Source organism: Trichomonas vaginalis (assembly GCF_026262505.1).
Source record: "Trichomonas vaginalis G3 chromosome Unknown ctg_172, whole genome shotgun sequence".
Lineage (NCBI taxonomy): Eukaryota > Parabasalia > Trichomonadida > Trichomonadidae > Trichomonas > Trichomonas vaginalis.
Genome location: NW_026529259.1, coordinates 127,881 through 142,692, shown reverse-complemented (window position 1 = coordinate 142,692; position 14,812 = coordinate 127,881). Strand labels below are relative to the sequence as shown.

General features: G+C 32.6%; 3 protein-coding genes and 4 pseudogenes across 7 annotated transcripts, besides 3 other annotated features; 1 reads left to right on the top strand and 6 right to left on the bottom strand.

The window, feature by feature from the left end:
• Positions 1–9,071: part of a mobile genetic element that runs on past the window's edge.
• Positions 211–1,027, bottom strand: TVAGG3_1087300 (annotated as a pseudogene). Its single transcript has one exon. A coding segment is annotated over exon 1 (817 nt).
• Positions 2,985–3,395, bottom strand: TVAGG3_1087290 (protein of unknown function, DUF4106 family; the record flags this gene model as incomplete). The annotated part of the gene is made up of 1 exon (XM_051256901.1): positions 2,985–3,395. The coding sequence occupies one exon, from the start codon at positions 3,393–3,395 to the stop codon at positions 2,985–2,987; it is 411 nt and encodes a 136-aa protein (XP_051075851.1).
• On the bottom strand, positions 3,517–4,592 carry TVAGG3_1087280 (annotated as a pseudogene). Its single transcript has one exon. A coding segment is annotated over exon 1 (1,076 nt).
• On the bottom strand, positions 4,625–5,524 carry TVAGG3_1087270 (protein of unknown function, DUF4106 family; the record flags this gene model as incomplete). The annotated part of the gene is made up of 1 exon (XM_051256900.1): positions 4,625–5,524. One exon carries the CDS (start codon positions 5,522–5,524, stop codon positions 4,625–4,627), a length of 900 nt encoding a protein of 299 aa, XP_051075850.1.
• TVAGG3_1087260 lies at positions 6,181–7,253 on the bottom strand (annotated as a pseudogene). The gene has a single exon. A coding segment is annotated over exon 1 (1,073 nt).
• On the bottom strand, positions 7,340–7,817 carry TVAGG3_1087250 (annotated as a pseudogene). Its single transcript has one exon. A coding segment is annotated over exon 1 (478 nt).
• Positions 8,978–9,071: a terminal%2Cinverted (terminal inverted repeat of Maverick-3 transposon ID:TVAGG3_1087240).
• Positions 9,072–9,447: 376 nt separating this feature from the next.
• TVAGG3_1087230 (DDE endonuclease family) lies at positions 9,448–10,797 on the top strand (the record flags this gene model as incomplete). The annotated part of the gene is made up of 1 exon (XM_001305662.2): positions 9,448–10,797. One exon carries the CDS (start codon positions 9,448–9,450, stop codon positions 10,795–10,797), a length of 1,350 nt encoding a protein of 449 aa, XP_001305663.2.
• A 2,616-nt stretch (positions 10,798–13,413) lies between these two features.
• Positions 13,414–14,728: a mobile genetic element.
• Positions 14,729–14,812: the final 84 nt, after the last annotated feature.

Genomic DNA, 14,812 nt, shown 5'->3' with positions numbered 1-14,812 from the left:
TTCTATCGGATAAAAAAATATTTTTTTTAAATTTACTCAGAAAAATTTTTCTTTGTATATACGCCGTTCTGTATGTCTAAAAGATTTTTGACATTTGCCAAGAATGTTCGTTTAGACGCTGCCATATAACCATATTCTTGACAATATTGTTTATATTCATCGTACAATGACCTTTCATCTAAACACTCAAAGTTAGTCTCATCTATAAACAGTTCATATACACTCTTGTTTGCTTCTAACAATGTTTTCTTTCTTCGGTATGTGGAATTTGTCTTGGATTGAACTTTGAAATATCTAATGTCATGAAATATGAGAACAAGTGGTTGTAAAAGTTAGGTGTCAAAGTTTCTGCTAAGTCGTCAAAATATTCTGTATCTTGCATATGAGAATCTGACGTTCTGACAACTACATATCTTCTGTCAGAACTTTCTAACTTCATCGGAACGGCGTTGTTTGAAACCATAATGAAATTTGCAACATTTTCACAAACTCTTTGGTCTTTATATTTTCTTTCAACAACTCCAACTTTGTCTGTTATAAGACTCTTCAAAGCATCTGAGTTCAAAACTTTTGTTGTATCTATACTTTGAAGTTCGTTACATACTATAAGTTTCATATTCTCTATTGAAGAGTTAAATTTACCGCAGATGTTTTCTAAGTTTGTCATATTAGGGTTCGAATAACCTTCTAACAGTTTGCACAAAATATCTGTAAAGAAAGTATTCTTACCAGTTCCTTGTTTTCCAATTATAATGAGAGCAGTTTCATTTTTAGCACTTGGATGTTGTAAGATGTTTGCAAACCAACATAAGATATACTCATAAACCTTTTCGTTTCCATTGCATATAATTTCTTTGACATGGTCTAACCAAGCTTCTATAATATTTTCTTTCCATTCTACTTGTTCGTATTTATATCCAGTGAAGATAGAATAGAAGTTTGGAGAAGGTGTATAAAACTTTATACCACGAACTGAAAAATCTTCAAGTTTTGACAATAAGATATCCCAAGCATCTAACATCTTCATGCCAACTTGTACAACTTTTATTTTCTTAAGTTTCTGTCTACATTCTTGTTCTGAAACTATTGTTGCTCTTGGTTTGTTAAAGACTACATCCCATTCTTTCATAACATAACATTCTGGGGCAGAGTCGACATAAATGACTAAACGTTTCAAATTCTCGACTGCTTTGTTATAGTCTCTAAATGGACACATATTTCTGAAGGCTTGGAAGTCATAAAAATCTGAAACATCTATTCTGTACATTTTTATAAAAATAAAAAAAATATTTTTTTTATTCTTGAGCTATTTGTTGCATTTGTTGTTCTTGAGCTATTTGTTGTTGAAGTTTTCTTGTAGTACAATACTTTCACCAGTTGCATCTTCCAATTCGAAACTTTCTGCCATTGACAAATACATAGGACATAAAAGTTTTACAGGAACAAAGTTTGCGTCGACTAATGTCAACGTTATGTTTGCTAAAGTGTTTGAGTTTACTAAAGCTGAAAACTCTGCATTCGAATGAACAATAGGCAAACCAGCAGAGAAAGTGTTGTTATACGCAGAGTATCTTTTGTCATAGTAGTTTCTGTCAACATTCGAATAGCACTTTGAACCTAAGTTTGAAACAATATATAAAATAGGTGTACTTAAAGTCAATGAACAGACATTCCTTGTATGACACCTTTTCCTGTTATAGGAAACTGTTGGTAGTAAAAAACCAGAAATAAGTTTTGTATTATAGCTCATATCGTTTATAGTAAACTCAGTCGGACATCCAAACATAATGAAACCTGCTCTAGTTGCAGCACATGTTACATCCGTCCTTAAAGTATTAAATAAGTCAACAAAACCTGTTGGTGGTATATCTGAGTAAGTATCTTCAAAGGAGTATTTTTTACCATTCACAACAACAAAGTCTTCTGGTGTCAAAAGAGCAAAACAGGCTTTAGTCGTCATTGTGTTTAAGGTTAGTTTACAATATCGTCCTTGAGGACTTTGTAAGTTTGTTGTTATAGAATTATATGACTCAGGTTTTTAGTCGTAATAGTATAAACCACTATGTCTTCTGCCATTTACTTAGCAAGTAAATTTTAATGAAATGTTGTGGTCGTCAAATATTTTTATGACGTCTGGGAAACTATATTTTAAGTTCAACGTTTCACCTCCTTTCATAACGTATATCTTGTCAATGACATTATATGAAAACCCACAGCAACTAACGTCGGTTCTATTTCTTTGATGTTTATATCGTCTGCCTCTGTCAAAAGTTTCAATAGTTCTTTCAAAATTTCATGAGGTGCGATGACATATGAGTTCACTTTTACAGGGTTGTGTCGACCAAGTTTAACATTATACCTAAAGCTTGACAAATCTTCCTGAGTTTTAAGTTTGTCTTTAAGTTGTTGGTAGTCGTTTTCGAATATCTGCAACAGAACTTAAGTCTCTGCTAACTTCAGGATATGTTGGTTGTTCTTTACAGGAACTATTGTTATACCATCTTCGTCTTCGTATGGTTTCCCCACTTCAACATCTCTTTCTTGACATTGACAACAACACTTTGACTGTTTGTTTGAGTTGGTGAATTTAACTTCACATCTGCCACCGCCATTAAACCTTTTGAAACACTCACGCTTCTATTTTTCGAAATGACATTTTACTTAGAAAAAAAGATGGACGTATTCGAGTATCTCTTCGAATTGAAGCAGAACAAAGTTTACACACACAAACAATACAAATACATTGACAGAATAGTTCTTTACACAAACAATGGAAAATGTTATAGAATAGCAGTCTTTGCTGAACCTAAATATTTTCATAAAGCAAAGAAAGTTGGTATAAGAGATGGTGAAAGTTCTTGACGTTGACAAAAATATAACAACAAAACTTACAGATATTTCTAAAGGTAAGTTTATAATACAATATTATGTCAAAACTGGCGTACTGTCAATATTTGACGGAGAGAAGTCAGTTCAAGAACAACTTACTGACCTGCTGCCAAAATCTGCTCGATGGAAGCTGTCGTTATGCCAATCTGAGGAGCCCCAGCAGGTTTCATCGAACGAATCTTCAAAAGAGCATCTTCCGTGAAAAGTGCTATTGGTTTTGTAAACTTCTTTGCTCTCAGTTCATCTGGACCGTCTCTGTCACCAGTATATTGTATTTGTACAGTACCAACAGTTGAAATACCACCCATAAAGTCTTCTGAGTCAGCAAATGGAATGCCAAGCCAAAAGTTTGAACGGTCTCCATTTGTATATTGAGTTTTTTGACCTCCTGTATGAGTCCATACTTTCACATATGGCATAATAGAACTTTGCATTTCAGGGTTAATGGTTGTTGTGAAGTTGTTGTTAAAGTTCATAGCATCTAATGTCAAGTTGTATGACCTCATATCCTCAACTGTAGAATATTCTTCTCTTGGATAGTATTTGCCATCTATGTTTATATGATATTTAATACCAGGGTTGTAGAAGCAAGAATAGTCATTTATAGTTCGTCTGAACAGTACAAACATAGTATCTGCATGTTTCATTGCAGTTGTTAAAGCAATATCTGTTCTTGCACCTGGGTCAGCACTTTGGTTTCCAACTTCACCTGCAAAGTCTTTGACAGATATTTGGTGTATAGGGAACATAAGTGGAACTGCAATATATTTGGCAGCTAAAGCATTTGAAATATCTGGGTCCAACATATAGACTGCAAGTCTGCTTTCTATTCTCTTGCATTCAAACTTTTCGCATGTGAACTTAACTGGGTCCCAAGCAGTTCCAGCAGCATTGAAATAATAGTTTACTTCATTGTTGAAGTTTGAGAAACCAAAGTCTAAGTCAACTTTGTCTTTGCAAAATTCGGCGAATGACGTTTGATTTGTTCCCTTTACGTCTGTAATAGTGAATGGGTCTTGTGTTGGTGCAATGACTAAGTTATTTTTGCTTGGAGTAAGTTCGATAGAAATTTTTCCTGCCCAGTTTGGCAAGTATCTTAAAAACCTGAAGATGAGGAAAGATGACAAAGGAACTCTAAGTTTCAGTTTTACTTTAGTGGCAGCATTTCCATCTGAACCAGAAAGGTTAACATAAACTCCTGGAACGTTAGGGTCAAGTCTTCTTATTTTCTCAATATTTGCATACTGGTCTGTTTGTTCTCTAGCTTGTGGTTGTACTGAGTTTCTCAAAGCGAACCATTCATAGTTTGCCCATGTTACTGTTTGAACTAAGTCAGAGTTAGAATATATCTTATATCCCATGAAAACTTCTGGAGCATATTGGTATCCGACATAGAAAATTCCATTGCAACCTTTTTTGTCAGACAACTTGGCAGAAGGTTTTATTTCAATGTCTTGTTCCACGTATAAGAATGAGTTGTCAATAGAAATTATATGAAACCTGTCGCAAGCAATATCTACTGTTGTTGAAGAACCTTCTCCAAACTCACCTACGTTTCCATAAGAAACAGCAGTTGTATATTCGTAAGTTCCAGGAACTATTTCTGACCTTCTAATGGCATTGTCGCATTCGTTATACCATTCGGAAACATTTCCATTCATAGCATCCAAAACTGTTGGCGTTATATTCTGAGCGGCGTACATTTCATATGAGTAAAAATATAGAATAGTTGGATTTATATGTCATAATAGAACCCACGTGGACCAAGCTTTACTTTCTTCCTGACTGAGTTTTTAACTCTTCTTTTTCCTTCATTGCCCTCTGCTTGAAGTTGTTGCATCTTTGCATTATGTTCATCTAGTATGTTGCAAATTTCCCATGTCCTTTTTGCCTTTTGGCTCTGGTCGCCCATCTCAGGTAACCTATATCCTAGAAAGATTTTGTCATAGTTTGTATTTGAGTCGTCGCTTATTGTTTGCATGACTCTGTCCTGAGTTTCTGGTTCAAGCTCTTCAAACAGTGCCTGTCCATATGGAATATGCTCGTTTCCAAATATATGTTTTTGTAGCCATTCTGGTTTTCTTTCCATGTTACCAACAATATCTTTTGTGAATGGGAAAGCTTTTACCCAATCTTTCAGTCTTGCGTCGTTTATTTCTGTAGTTGGTTTTATTTTGTCAAGGAACATGTTTTTCAATACTAACATTTCATTTGGTACTGTCCATTTGAGTTTTCTTAAATATTCATCCCTTCTCAGTTCATTGTCTGCAAAGTAAGTTTTTATGACATTTTGCAAACTTTCGTTTGCAAGGTCATGTACAATAGGTTCTCTTCCTTCGCTCTCCCTAACTTTCTTTCTAAACTCTTCACCAAATATACCATCTCTATGGTTCTGTGTAGTTCTTTGAGATAAATGTTCTAGAACGTCAGGTGTTATATTTCCATCAGCCATGTTCATTTCATACTGGTTCAAAATATCTGCATCTTTCATATCTTTCAATGGCATTAAAGCCGCGCTGAAAATACCAGCTACATCTGGTTCACCATTCACTTCCATTGCGTCTACAACTTCTTGGAATTGAGGTTGTAAGTTTATGAACCACCTATCTGGATTAGCTTTATGACCCCATCTCATTGTAGTTCCATCGTCTGCAGAAACAAAAGTAGGTTTGTTTCCATCTTGGCTAGGTTCTGAATGAACTTTAAACAATGTTTCATTTCTATATGTTTTCTTGAAATTTAACCTTTTATTTTCACCGAGTTCATCCGAAGATTGAACGTTAAATGCTCGTAAGTAAAAAGGGTTGTTGTATTTGTGTACATTTTTTTCAGTTCTTCCATTCTATGCTGAATATTTTCATCTGGTGCTGGAGTCTTTTGTATGTCGGCAAACATTTTTCGATATTCTTCTACTATGTCAGCCGAATTTTTTTTAGACTCTTGGAAATATTCCATATTCTCCGCATACTCTTGTTGAGGGTCAAGATTTTTCGGCTGTTCCAAATCTTCATCTAGTTCTGTGAAGTTAGTTTCCAAAGGAGTGACTTGTTCGTTTCCTTCAGGCTCTTCTAGCTGTTGTTGCTGAACTATTTCTTCCATGTCTGGTTGTATCTGAACTATTTCTTCCTGTGGAGTTTCTTGTACTCATCTGCTGGCATTTCATATATTCCGAGACCGTTTTTAACAATTTCCCTATCTACGTCATCCGCATTCATAAGCTTTTGTTCTTTCGTTCCGTCTCTATTTTTTACGCGTTTCATGACGAAAGTTGAATTGTCATTTAGCTCTGACATCAAATATCTCGGAGTAAATTCATCCATGTCATTTGGATGATATGCTATTAAATCATATCCCTTAGCGAGCTTGTATTTTCCAGGTTTGAGATTATATCCGTTTTGGTGCTGAGCCATAAAGCTAAATAGGTTCGGGTCAGTATTTCCATCCTTGAACTTTCTAATAGCTTCTTTATATCTGTCACTAAAGTCAATACTATCTGGGAAACCACACTCTTCTTTAAGCATTTTTAAGAATTCTTGGTTTCCTTGTTCTCTACTTCTTTTATGTCCTTGCTCTGTTTGTGGTTGTTGTTGTGCAGGGTTTTGAACTGTTGGTTGCTGTGCTGGTTGTTGTGTTGGTTGCTGTGCTGGATTTTGAACTGTTGGTTTTGGTGCATGCCTGTGTCTGTGTCCATGTGACGATGTAAATGTTTTAGGTAGTCCTGGTGCAGGTGCTTCTCTTGGAGGGTTTGGTGGTATATAAGTTCCACCAGCTGGCACATATGTTCCATCTGCAGCGTAATGTCCTACCTGACTTTTCGTTCTTAAGAAAGCATTTACTAGGTCTGTTTTAGTCTGTTGTAACTCTTTTTCTTGACTTTTCACAACAGTTGCTCTAACGGCGTCATAGGCACTTTGAACTGCCTGTCTCGTTGCTGCATCTGTTATTTTCGTCATATTTTGTGCTACTTCTTTTAACTCTTTGTCGAAACCTTCAGACTTCAGTTTCTTTCCAGATGAGAAGTCGTTCACTTGTTTCACCTTACTATGAAGAGCTTCGAAGGCGTTCTTAAAGTCAGCATTTGTTAAAGCTTCATTTGAACTGTCTTCATCCGCTTGTATTTTTGTCCTTATTGACCCTATGAGTTGGGCTGCTTTAGCGTTGGCTTGGGCATCTAACCAGTCATTGTTAGCTTTTATATATTCTGCGCTTTTCATTGCCTTTTGCATGGCTGCGTCGTTATTTTTACTTTCTTGTGCTAAGTTTTCATACTGTACGGTTTGGTTTTGCAACTGTAAAAGTTTTTCTGCCTTTACAGTTGCTTCAACTTCTTTTTTATACTCATCGCTATCCATATATGTCTTCATGGCTTTTTGTTTTATCTCTTCATCTTTCAGTACTTTATATTGAGTAGTATGGTTTTTCAAATTTATAACATCTTGTTCCATTTTTGCTACTTCTGCTGCTTTTCTGACACTTTTTTTCGCATATTCCTCTGTATTTAGTTCTTTCAGTTGTTCTTCTTTCTTCTTTTTCTCTACGTTTAACTCATTGAGTTTCTTTGTGTGTCTGTCATATTCTAGTTTCTTTTCGTTTTCACTTATTTGCTTCTGTATGTCTATGTTTGACTTTTTGACATCTGTTATTTGATTTTTGAGTGAACTCAAATTCATTTGACTTTGAGGGTTATAGGCTGTTCCGTCTGCAGCTCCACCATAGCCTGCCATTTTCGCTAAAAGTGCCGCTCTTAAACCTCCACTCTGTGCACCAACAACTCGGTTTAAAAGCATAGGATTGCTTGACATTTGTTGCAACATAGTGGGGTCATTCAGCATTTGTTGTTGCAACTGTTGTTGTGGTGTCAGTTTTACTATTGGATGTTTCAATGCTCTCTTCCTCTTACGTATATTCTTACGTAGCTTACGTGGCATTTTAAGTGAAGTTAAAAAGCGGTTTTTGACAGATGTTTTATTGTGACTTCTTCGTAAAGACTTTGTTGAGATTTCTTCGTAAATGAGTGTAAATGACCCAAAAATATATTTTAGGGTAGAAGGGTATATCTACCCCGTTTTCTACCCTCTTTTCTACCCTCTTGAATTTTCATGAATTTCTTCGTAAAGACTTTTGTTAAGACTTCTTCGTAAAGACTTTGTTAAGACTTCTTCGTAAAGACTTTGTTGAGACTTCTTCGTAAAGACTTTGTCAAGACTTCATCGTAAAGACTTTGTTGAGATTTCTTCGTAAATGACCCTAGTAGTATATTTTTGGTGTAAATTTCATGAAAATTCAAGAGGGTAGAAAAGAGGGTAGAAAACGGGTAGATATACCCTTCTACCCTAAAATATATTTTTGGGTCATTTACACTCATGAACTTTCTTGTCTATGTTTTGTCAAGATTTCATCGTAAAGACTTTGTTGAGATTTCTTCATAAATGACCCTAGTAGTATATTTTTGGTGTAAAATTCATGAAAATTCAAGAGGGTGAAAAATTAGGTGAAAAAACAGGTGAAATCTCACCTCTTCACCTAAAATATATTTTTATTGAATTCTGTATAAATTTCATGAAAATTCACGAGGGTAGAAAAGAGGGTAGAAAACGGGGTAGATATACCCTTCTACCCTAAAATATATTTTTGGGTCATTTACACTCATGAACTTTCTTGTCTATGTTTTGTTGAGATTTCATCGTAAAGACTTTGTTGAGATTTCTTCGTAAAGACTTTGTCAAGACTTCATCGTAAAGACTTTGTCAAGACTTCTTCGTAAAGACTTTGTCAAGACTTCATCGTAAATGTTTTGTTGAGATTTCATCGTAAATATTTTGTCAAGACTTCTTCATAAAGACTTTGTCAAGACTTCTTCATAAAGACTTTGTCAAGACTTCTTCGTAAAGACTTCATCGTAAAGACTTTGTCAAGACTTCTTCGTAAAGACTTTGTCAAGACTTCTTCGTAAATGTTTTGTTAAGACTTCTTCGTAAAGACTTTGTCAAGACTTCTTCATAAATATTTTGTCAAGACTTCTTCATAAATATTTTGTTGAGATTTCATCGTAAAGACTTTGTCAAGACTTCTTCGTAAAGACTTTGTCAAGACTTCATTTATACTCATTCATCCTCAGGGCTAGAAGGCACGAAGTGCCTGGAAGCCCCACTACCTTTTTTTTTTTTTTTTTTTTTTTTTTTACATCCAGAACTAGTGCATATCGATGGCTTCGATGGCGTTTTATCGATTTATCACAGGCGAAATCATTATCAAGAAGTCATCGGCAGCCATTTCATTCTAGAATATCGAACTATTTGCTTACAATTTAATTTAAAATCATCTGATAATTTTATATTTTATAGGTGTTATATTCACAATGATATATATTTTATAATATTGAACATGAGTTGAACAAATCTCCACCTTACTGAAATAATATATGTTAATTGAATTCTTATAGGTCTATTGAAATCATATATGTCTATTGAAATATTGTATGCCTATTGAAATTTTATATATCTTTAGAAAAATTGTAAAATAATTCAAATTTTCAAGAAAGAGCATTTGACTTCATTTATGAATAAGAAAAAAGGTCATTCGTCCTCAAGCCAAAGAGCTGCTCAATCAGCATCACAGAGGACCCAAGCTCCAAGTACTACGCCTGTACAAAGTCATTCATCACATCAGAATACTGCGCCTGCACAGAGTATTTCACCACATCAAAATACCACGCCCGTACAAATTGATCCACCACATCAAAATACCACGCCCGTACCAAATCCTGAACCACTTCAAGATACAGATGATCCAATAGCATTTTTTGCTCAAAGGGAAATCGATTACATCGCCACTTTTGCTGACGCTCCAATAATTCCAGATCCTCCAAAAAAACAAAAAGAACCACTTAAAATAAGAATAGAAGAAATTTTACACAATGACGATAATAATACATTAATTAAATTAACAAATCTTACGTGCAAAGATTTTCGAGATCTTATAAGACTTTTCATCCCTTCAATTGAATTACATCATTATAAGAATACTAGGGTTTCAATGGAAGCACGTTTATTAATTACATTAACATGGCTTAAACACGCTCCTGGATTCGAAGAATTGGCCGATAAATTCGGTATCAAAAAGACACACACAAGGCAAATTATCATTGATGTGATCGATGCAATTGGTTCTAAAATCGGCCGAGAATATGTGAAATGGCGATCATTTATTAAATGGGATGATCGCGAAAAATCAAAAGAATATCCTTATATGTTGGGAGCACTTGATGCCACAGTTCAAGAGATACCCAGAAGTGCCAATCAAGAAAAATATTATTCAGGCAAACATAAAATATGCTGCATCAAAACTCAGTGCTTTGTAAGCCCAAAAGGATTTCTTTTACATTATTCCAAACCAATCAGAGGAAAGAGACATGATTTTCATTTGTTTAGGAAATCCAACACATTGATAAGCAAATTAAAAGCAGAAGCAGATAAGATGAAAGCAGAAATCGATCAAATACCAGTCCTTTTGGCAGACTCTGGCTATCAAGGAATTCATCAAATTATTCCATGGGCATTAATTCCATACAAGCGCAGAAAAAATAGCGAATTAACTGCTGAGCAGAAGACATTCAATAAAAAATTGTCAAGCAGCAGAATAATTGTGGAAAATTACTTCTCCAGACTCAAACAATATTGGAGAGTAATTGGAGGAAAGTGGCCCTTACATGTTGATAATGATCTCACTTTTTATCACAAAACATTTGGCATGTGCGCTGGCTTGACAAACAAACTCTTGTACAGGAGGCCACTTCGTAAAGGCGCAGAAAAATGGGATTTCCTTGACTTAGACAGCATGGATGAAACAACAGATGCATATAATTACACAGATTCAGCTTCAGAGAGTGATAGCGCCAACTTATATTGAGTAAAAAAATATCTTTTATATTAATATAATTTTTATTCAACATAAAAAAATATTAAATAATAAAAATATTTTTTTAATATTTGCTAATGTCAAAAATGATTGAAAAGTGACGGCGGTTTGCGGTTTGACATGATATGAGTTGATTGGATATTTTATTTTTGTTCACCTGAAAGATATTATTGGATATTATTGAAATAATTGTAATAAAAGCAATATTAGTAATGATTGTCAAAATTTGTTTGAAATGTGACAACGGTTTGCGGTTTGACATCTTATTTGTTAATACATTTCAAACGAATTTTGACAATCATTACTAACATTGATACACTTCCAATAATTACATTGTTGATCCACTTCCATCACTAACATTGTTGATTCATTTCCAGTATTTGAGTTGCTTATCCACTACTATTATTGACGTTGTTAATTTACCTCCATTAATTGCATTGTTGATCCAGCTCCATAATAAACATTGTTGAACCATATCCATAATAAACATTGTTAAGCCATTTCCAGTATTTGAATTATTGACCCACTCCCATTATTAATATTGTTGATCTACCTCCATTAATGTTAAAATTGTTGATACGCATTCCTTAATATATTTATTTTAATTTGTTGTTAACTAAATAAAACCTCCTAAATAATAACTAAAAGAACCTGCATTATCTCTGAATATACTCATTTTTAATTAAATACTTATTATTGTGATTATTTATTTTTATATTATAGTTAAACCTAATTAAATGAACTCACAATACATTAAAACACTTTATAATTACAAATGGATAATAAATTATTGACCAATTCTCATTTCTAAGTAACGAAATCAAAAATGTGAATTATATCAATATGACACTTTTAACCTTTTTTAATCCGAAAAATCCAAAATACAATTTATACACATATTTAAGCAATATAATTATATATGTGATGATAGATCTCCATGATCAGAGTTTCGAGTTTTATTGAGTATTCATTGGACATCAAAGTTGAATCAAAGCAGCAAAAGTGAAATTTTCCGAGGAAATTTTGATGTAGCGAATTTTTTGTGTGAGCATTAATAGATCGAAATCACAAGAGAATATAATACCTCGCTACATATACTATTATATTATCATGTGAAATAAGAATGTTGAATCAATATCAACTGAGATATAATAGTATATAAAAAGTATTTTTATCATAGCTAAAAAAGAGATTTTTCACATGACAAAATTCTCAATGGAGAAAAACCATCTATATCCTACATATAACGTATAACGCATTGTTTTATACTTAAACACTTCTCTATGGATATATCTTGCGTAACATATATCTATCAGACTCGCTCATTTATTAAGCTATTAATAAAAATAGTATTCCATGAAAATCGTTTTTCCATTATATTATCCGTGAAATGCGGTGTAAACTTCACAATTCTCCGCTTCGGACGGAAAGAATTGTGTAGCCACACACACTTGTCATGCATAATTGTGTATTAAGCAAAACGAAAGCATTCACGATACAAATCTGTTAATTATGAATACTTTGATTTGACATTGAATATCTCATATCGAGATTTGAGATATCAAAAGCAAATTTTGATTTTTTATTATACAATTTATATTTGTAGTCTAATTATTATAGATATCATCAAAATATTGTGAAAGCACAATTTTTGGACCAGAAATTTTATAAAATATTCAAAAGCTCAATTTTTCGAAAGTATTAGATAGCTATTATATTTGACATTGAATGCAAATATACTGTATGTGATTTTTATGAATATTTGTATTAGATAATTTGCGATCTGAAAAAAAAAAATTGAATTTACTAATATTTGTTCTATTTATATAATATACTCGGGCATTATATTATGATTAGAATACAATTGCTAAAATCGAGTCTAATATTTTAGAATATTTTTTTAAGATATTTGGGATTGAGTATTCATACTATGTGATTTTCATAACCAATGAATGTGCCCTACAGTATAAGTAAATATAAGAATAATTTTTTTCAATTTGATATCTTTTTTTAAAAAAGTGTGATTTTCACAAAAAAAGTGTTATAGTAGTAGGATTATAGTCCATACAATACTATTGTAATCTCTTTTCTCGAATTTAATTTTTCAATTAGCAATTCGAGAAAAAAATATTACTTAAAGGACGACTTATCACTCCGAAAAAGACCAAAATTAAGGACGTGATTTTTTTGAAAGTTCGCGATTTTTCAAAAAGTCGCAATTTTTTCCCGAATCGCGATTTTTTAAAAAAATCGAAATTTATCGTTCAAATCGCGATTTATTAATAAATCGCGAAAAAATTCTGTTCGCGATTTTTTAAAAATCGCGATTTAAGCTAAAAATCACAATTTATCATCAAAATCTAGATTTAAAAATTCGGTTGCGATTTTGCCTTTTGTTTCTCATAATTTCTCAAAAAACATGATAACTTGATATTTGTAAATATCATACTTTATAACGTAAATAAGAACTTGACCTATTAAGAAAAGCAGTAATGAAAAGAAAATCTGAAATTCATAAAAATTACAAGTTTCTGATGACAATTAGCTTAATTAAACCAGGTACAAGATTATATAATTGTATTTTCTATCCAATTATCCATATAATATGAGTGGGGGACAAACTCGCCCATTGTCACTTTTCATTAACCCTAAACTTGTAATTTTCATTATTTTTAATTAACCTTATTTCTTTCCCAATTCCTGATTTATTTTATTCACTTACTATTAAAAGTCACATTTTAATAAAATATAATAATTTATTTATAGCATTTTTTACTATACTGTAATAAAAAATTAATTATAATAAATTAAATGTTTATTAAATCAAATGTTTTCTTTGCAATAATATTTTTAATGTTGAGTAAACAATGTTGGGATCAAGTGTATCATTTTTCAGACCTTTCTGAACAGCTTCAAGCATACTGATGCATTCGACTTTTTTAAATTGTGTCATTTCTTCGAAATCTCTTGTGACTTTTTTGATAACTTTAACACTTCTCTCTGAATCCAGACCTTTAATTTGCAACTTAATCGGGAATGAAGGAACAACACTGGAATATAACTCGATTACAAGTTCATCTAGTCGAAGATTTGGTTGTACACCACTTGTATGTGCCGGATACCATTGTGTCAAATTTTTTCTGAAATTAACTTTAAAAGTACTAAGTAAGATCATGAGATATAGCAATATATGTTTAAACTAACTTATATTTTGGTTGTACACCACTTGTATGTGCCGGATACCATTGTGTCAAATTTTTTCTGAAATTAACTTTAAAAGTACTAAGTAAGATCATGAGATATAGCAATATATGTTTAAACTAACTTATATTTTGGTTGTACACCACTTGTATGTGCCGGATACCATTGTGTCAAATTTTTTCTGAAATTAACTTTAAAAGTACTAAGTAAGATCATGAGAATAGCAATATATGTTTAAACTAACTTATATTTTGGTTGTACACCACTTGTATGTGCCGGATACCATTGTGTCAAATTTTTTTGAAATTAACTTTAAAAGTACTAAGTAAGATCATGAGATATAGCAATATATGTTTAAACTAACTTATATTTTGGTTGTACACCACTTGTATGTGCCGGATACCATTGTGTCAAATTTTTTCTGAAATTAACTTTAAAAGTACTAAGTAAGATCATGAGATATAGCAATATATGTTTAAACTAACTTATATTTTGGTTGTACACCACTTGTATGTGCCGGATACCATTGTGTCAAATTTTTTCTGAAATTAACTTTAAAAGTACTAAGTAAGATCATTTATTTTTGCATAATATAATGCCAATATGGTTTCTTTTGATTTTATTTCATTTATAAGCAAATCAGATTTACCCAAAAACTCCACTCCATAAGCGTTCATTTGCTAAATTAAAAAGTGACAATGGGCTAGTCTGTCCCTTTCTCATATAATATCTTATCCAGAAAAAATAACTTGATCAATACCAAATGATTTTTTAACTAGTAAATAAAGTATTTTCTTTACACACA